This window comes from Populus euphratica, unplaced genomic scaffold (assembly GCF_000495115.2).
Source record: "Populus euphratica unplaced genomic scaffold, PopEup_1.0 scaffold13.1, whole genome shotgun sequence".
NCBI lineage: Eukaryota > Viridiplantae > Streptophyta > Magnoliopsida > Malpighiales > Salicaceae > Populus > Populus euphratica.
The window spans coordinates 1,626,072-1,632,086 of NW_011499872.1; the positions used below are offsets into that span (position 1 = coordinate 1,626,072).

Consider the following 6,015-nt stretch of genomic DNA (forward strand, 5'->3'; position numbering starts at 1 on the left):
TCTGAGAAGGATGAGAAATGAGGCGAAAAATGTGTAATTATACACCTGCTACACCACAAGCTATCAGTAAAAGACCTATTTAAAGATTGTGTTCCTAAACAAAATTTTCATCAGTGATCGTTTCTTGTTTCATCAGTGTTTGTTTCATTTTCCAAAGCTTTTGTTGAAGAACAAAAGGAGACCATGAAGAGAAAGGTTTTTGTGAGTAAAGAAATAGGAGTATTTTTAAAATAGTAATTTTTATTTGGAATTTTGTAGCAAATGAATGGTCTCCCTTTTAATTTATTTTTATTTATTTTCATGATTCAGTATCCTCGAAATAATTTCAAACACAAGACTTGATTTAAGTTTGGAATTGAATTTAATTCCAGAGATTCCAAGCAAGCTATTAGTTAATCATGTCCAGATACTACTAGTAAATCAAATGACATGCTTACAAAGAAAACAACAGCATTAAAACTCCGTACAAACAGATGAGGCATGTATCGTAGGAAAGATTGCTTAACGGCTAAATTAACTTTCGAATTTTCGGCTAATAAATTATATGTTGTTTTGGATACTACGAAATTCACAATTCTTGATAATCTCTATGCTGTGAGAATTTTAAGAGGCAAGAAGGCAAAGATAACAGACTAAACTTGCTGATCTCTATGCTGTGAGAATTTTAAAAGGCAAGAAGGCAAAGATAACAGACTAAGCCTTTAATTAGGTGAATGTGAGGTTTCCGAGACTGCTGAAAAGTGATGCCTGAGAGTTCATATACCAAATTCCACAGTTGAAAAGGACAACAGTTCACATTTGCCCCAAGATTTCTTTTAATGGGACTCTGACATATTTCAAAGAAAATCTGACAATCCCTTGCAAACAAAACAGCATAGGAATATTATATCCATGAAAATGCTCACCTTCTAATCCCTTTTGAATCCAACATTTCTGCTGCCAAATGCAATAGACATTAAACTAGTAAGGAGGTGTCCAGGACTTCAAACTATGGACTGGGGACTGGCATTTATATGGTCATTAAATTACACGACTCTTTCAGCAGACACGCAAAGCATAAGAAGTTTGGCAGGTGGCTGATTTGCCTATTTTCCTGAATGAATAAATTCACATTAAATGTTTTGACCAGGTGACTAGTCCTCATGCTCAAGCATATCCTTCAAAGTTCTACATAATTTCATTTGGGCTATCTATCTAAACAACAAACGTCAATGCTGATAAATCACCTACTAGATCACTAAGAAAAGAAAGTTATCAGACCTTTTAATTACCAACTAAAGAGGGAGAACTCAGAAGCTTGTCATCATTAGCAAATTGAAAATAGATTAATGTTCATGAGGTTGCCTCAGGATATCAAAAATCTACTGGTAATTAATTAATCAATGGCCTTTGAGACCAGTGAAATGCTAAAGTGTACCATGCACATATTGCTAAAACATTATGAGATCCAATTTGAAGTAGTTGAAATTAAGAAGAAAGCTGAACATTTTCCTTTCTACTAGGTTGTTTCACATGGTCGATTTACAGATACATAATTAATGTTCTAAGATTCTAATTGGAGGGTAAAACTCCAATTAGAATAGAATAAGCACATGGATCTAGAATGGTTGGGACGCATGCATTTTGATTTTTGACTGTTCTAACTAAAAAAAAGTGTGGCTAACTAGTGCTGATTTAACTTTTATGGTAATCTACCACACAAAGTACATTGGAGTATAAGGAATAACATTGAAATAAGTAGTGGACAGTACTCAAAAGAGGGTCTGCCAATTAAGTACGCAAAACCGCAGTAAGCACAAGGTGTATAGCATGGAGACTGGCTTAGAAAGGAGAGAATTCCATGTCTGCAAGGAAATAGGGTATATACATAAAGGATGATGATCAGGAAGGAACCAGGAAACCCATTGGTTTAGAAAGCAGGATGTTAAGACCATCTAGGGTTTTAACTGTTAAGTTTCTATGAGTTACTGCAAGAGACCAAACAAGGAGGTATTTTGCATTCATGCAAGACAAACAATCAAATTACCCATTACCACATGATTTTCTTCTCTAATATAATTAAGACAAAACTGCATCCAATCAAAGTCTTCTCAAAAGCCCATGAACGCTTAGAAAAGAAATGTGAAAGAGAAAAGAGACAGCTCATTCCCCTACATCATCCATGTCCAAACAAAGCCTATAATGAAGTAAAGAAACCCCACCATCATTAGACACCAAAATCTTCCTTCTAATTTACGTTTCCTAGCTATATCTTAAAATGATTATTATTTTTTAATTAAATTTTAGCATTAAAGTCAGTTAATATATATTTTTTCTTCTTAACTTACCTAATTATGTGCATTGTGTTAATGTTCAGATGATGGGAAGGTGGGTGGAGGAGACAGAAAAGAAAATAAAAGGGCATAATGGAGAGGCCATGAAATTAGATACTATCAATAAATACAAAGGAGTTGACAGGCCAGGTTTGAAAAGATTGACCTGCGTCCCTCTCTCATCTCAGGAGAGCAAAAACTCAGACTCTCCTTGTCTCATCCCATGAGAGATCAGAAGAGATTTATCCCATCTCCAATGAAACTGCACTTCTCATATGATGAGTCATTGAAAGCCCTACAGAGTCCAAAAGAAACAACCCAAACAGAACAGAGAGAAAGAAGAACAAAAAAAGGGCAATAAGTGAAAGAACTGATTGAAGATTTATGACAAGATAGATAGATAGAGAGAGCGAGAGAGAGAGAGAGAGAGGATATATATAAATATAATCCAATAATAATCTTCATGAACTCAAGAAGCCTTTTACTTGTCTATCCATCTCTCCCGATCCTCCGTCATGGCTATATAATTTAAAAAGAGAACTTAGGTAGGCTGGGAACTAGCTAAATGTCATGAGAGTGATGGTGGTACATTGTTGGATCATGTCTACTCATTGCATGATGATCTCTCTGGTTGTTGTGGCTACTATCGTCATCTTCATCCATCCTTGATCCCATTTGACCTGAACCAGCAGCTCCAAGATTCAAATAAACCAACCTTGAATCAAGATTCAAGTTAGCAAGATTACTACCACAGCTGCTTGTATTATGTTCATCACTCATTGATGGATAAATAAGGGTTGAAGTAGCATTCACATTCCCTTCTTCACGTGAAAGAACCATAGCTGCGGATTGAACGAGCTCAAGACACAGCCTAAGCTTGTTGGGCTCCATGTGGGCTAGACCCGGGACTGCCCCCTTGAACAAGAAATCTGAGGTTAGGGTTCTAAGAATGTCAAGAGGGGTGACTCCATCAACGGTTCTAACATTAGGGTCAGCATGATGATCAAGAAGTACTGCAACCATATCTGGTGACACCATTTCTGCTGCAATGTGAAGAGGAGTTTTCCCTGCCGGCCCTGCCTGATAATTAACATTAGCAGCACCAAGCTCAAGCAAGGCTTTGACCACTTCCCGGCTACAATTCTCGACAGCATAATGTAAAGCCAGTGCTTCATCAAGATTAAGCCCTTCTCCCATTACCATAAGCTTGACTAGTTCAACATCAGATGAATCTAACGCCCTTTTCATTCTTCGAATTTTTTGGTCCTCGAGATCAGCAGCTGAGGTAAGATCGTGGAGATGGTGGTGATGGTGGGGCATTAGTGATCTTCGAGCAATAGATGATTTGAGGCGTAGTTCTTCAATTTTGGCCACAACATCAATTGGAAGGTGTTTAGCTAGGACTTCTGGTGGCAGGCCTGATTTGGCCACAAGATGTGAGCAAGTGGTCCAAAGTTGGTGCATATCTTGCTTTCTTGAAGCTATCAGCACCTTCATCACATCATCAATTGAGGCCTTCTCTACCATGTTAGCCAATTGCTTCTGAGGAACAGAAAACAAGGGATATTAGCATTGGTAAATGGAATTAGTTGCAAATAGAATTCCTTTTTGTTGCATTAGTGTATGATGGGATGTTTTATGCAAAAAAAATTGTTCATCTTGTCCATCTCTTTTCACATTCTTTTACCCAAATGAGGAAAGTGCTTGTTTCACATAAATTCAATTAGCACACTGTGGAAGAAAAGACTGGAGATGAAGAACTACATTTAGAAAGTCTTGGTTAATATGTACAGAATAAAGATGGAAGATCCCAACTCAAGAAACCAAAAATCATACATGAAATCAAGAAAAAAACCTCTTATCTTACATGGACGCGATCAACATTTGACTTGTACAAGACTAGTGCTACAGTGCTTGATAACTATCAAAAGCAGAAAGAACAGAAGCTAGTAAGAGGAAAAGAAGAAGAAAAGCTCACAAACACTGTTATGAGAAAATTGAAACAATAATTGAATCACCATGTAGAAAAGAAAGTGTTGAGTGACCTAGTACAAGAAAAGAAAGTACTATAAATGAGAGTGGGATCAAACGCAACAGCTTGAAATGAGCTAGGAAGCCAGGTCCAAGCCAATTGAACATAAAGATACATAGATTATGAAACATGAAACAACCTCTCATCCACTTCATCATGGGATAATAAAATTTCCCATGTAACAAAAAAAGAAAAAAGGAAATGAAAAAAATCTAAAAACCCACCACAAAAATACCTTCCCACTTCCCAAAAACCAAAACCAAAAAACATACGAGTACTATACTCTACACACTCATCAAGATTTTGAGAGAAAAGAGAGAGAAACAAAGAGAGGAGCACAAAAGAAAGGAAAAGAAATCTTGAAATGATCATAACTAGTTGCTATATGACTGACTACAAGGAAGAAAGACCTGAGTGAGCATTGCAAGCTGTTCAACACCAAAGTATCTAGCGGCGGCAAGAGTGTCAAGAGCAAGATCAACGGCTGAGGTGCAATGTGTATGCCAACACCCTCTCTCACCACAATTAGGCCTTGGCTCATGTTTTTGTGGCACAATAGAGACTTGTCCACTATACAAGAACTGTAACAGCAACAAGAACACCTCATATCCCACTGAGTTAACTGGTATCACATTAGACCTCGAACCTGGTGATCCAACCGTGTTTATCCTGGACCCGGATGGGTCTAGCCCAGATGGTGGATCAGGTCCACAAAAAAACTTCCTGAAAAACAAACTTCTTGCTGCTAAAATACACCTGTGGGCATGAACTAAACGACCCTCTACACTGAAAGTTACATCAGAGAAAGCTTGGCCATTGATAAGAAGGTTAAGATAGTCTAAAGATAGAGATCTTAGAGAGTCTTCAAGAGTCATGGCTCCAAAAAATATGTATATTTATTTATATGGTTTTGTTTATTAGCTAGGGTTGCTTCTTGCTTGCTATATATATATAATACAATAAAGAGCAAGAAACAAAGAAAAGAAACGAAAAGGAGTGGAGGCTAAGGGGCAGTTAGCAAGAGGAAGAGAAGATAAGAAGAGGTTTTTTTTTTTTTTGTGTTCTTGCAATGGATGATGGTGATGATGGTGGGTTAGTGTGTTGTGTTACTGTATGTTTTAGAAAGAGAAAGAAAGAGAGATTCTTTTCTCTCGAGTTTGAGAGAGAGAGAGGTGGTGTTAGATATTTAGAGAGAGGGGGGGGGGGGGATAAACCTGTGGAGGAGAGTGATGGGGGGGGGGGGGGGGGGGGAATCAACATGGATGGCTATTCTGGGCGGCAGAGGTATTTAAAAAAAAAAAGGTGAGAAATTAATTATGGATAAATAAGTAAGTAAATAATGGGATTGTAATAGAATTGTTAATAATTTATGAATTTAAACCAATTTAAGTTTAAAAACAAAGAAAAAACTTAGCTGATTTTCTTAAAATCCAGTTTGATTAATTAAACAGTGAAAACTCAATTATTAAGTAGTTTACTTTTTTAGAAGAGATTTTTATATTAAAATAATATTTTTTAATAAAAGATTAATCCGTGTAAGCCCCTGAACCATGACCTCCGTTTTACAACTTGGAGTTTGATTGAAAAAAAAAAAAAAAAGCAAAATGATATTATTCTTGGTGACTTATTAAGGGTGTTGACCAGTAGGATAATGGGCCATGTTCATTACTT

At 36.8% G+C, this 6,015-nt stretch overlaps 1 protein-coding gene across 2 annotated transcripts; it reads right to left on the reverse strand.

The window, feature by feature from the left end:
* Window positions 1–1,654: 1,654 nt before the first annotated feature.
* LOC105127627 (regulatory protein NPR5) lies at window positions 1,655–5,533 on the reverse strand. 2 transcript variants are annotated; one of them, XR_842673.1, is made up of 3 exons: window positions 4,755–5,533; window positions 2,479–3,854; window positions 1,655–1,844 (listed from the first exon to the last, which is right to left on the reverse strand). XR_842673.1 is itself a non-coding variant. In XM_011028992.1 (2 exons), the coding sequence occupies exons 1-2, from the start codon at window positions 5,217–5,219 to the stop codon at window positions 2,874–2,876; spliced, it is 1,446 nt and encodes a 481-aa protein (XP_011027294.1). In that variant the 5' UTR covers window positions 5,220–5,533; the 3' UTR covers window positions 2,394–2,873. The 2 variants fall into 2 exon arrangements, 1 of the variants encoding a protein (XP_011027294.1); XM_011028992.1 differs by lacking the exon at window positions 1,655–1,844 and having other exon boundaries at window positions 2,394–3,854.
* Window positions 5,534–6,015: the final 482 nt, after the last annotated feature.

Coding starts and splice junctions, on each gene's coding strand:
- LOC105127627 (XM_011028992.1), bottom strand. CDS start 5,219: ATGACTCTTGAAGACTCTCTAAGATCTCTATCTTTAGACTATCTTAAC. Junction 3,855..4,754: donor AGCTTGCAATGCTCACTCAG/GTCTTTCTTCCT, acceptor TCTGTTCCTCAG/AAGCAATTGGCTAACATGGT.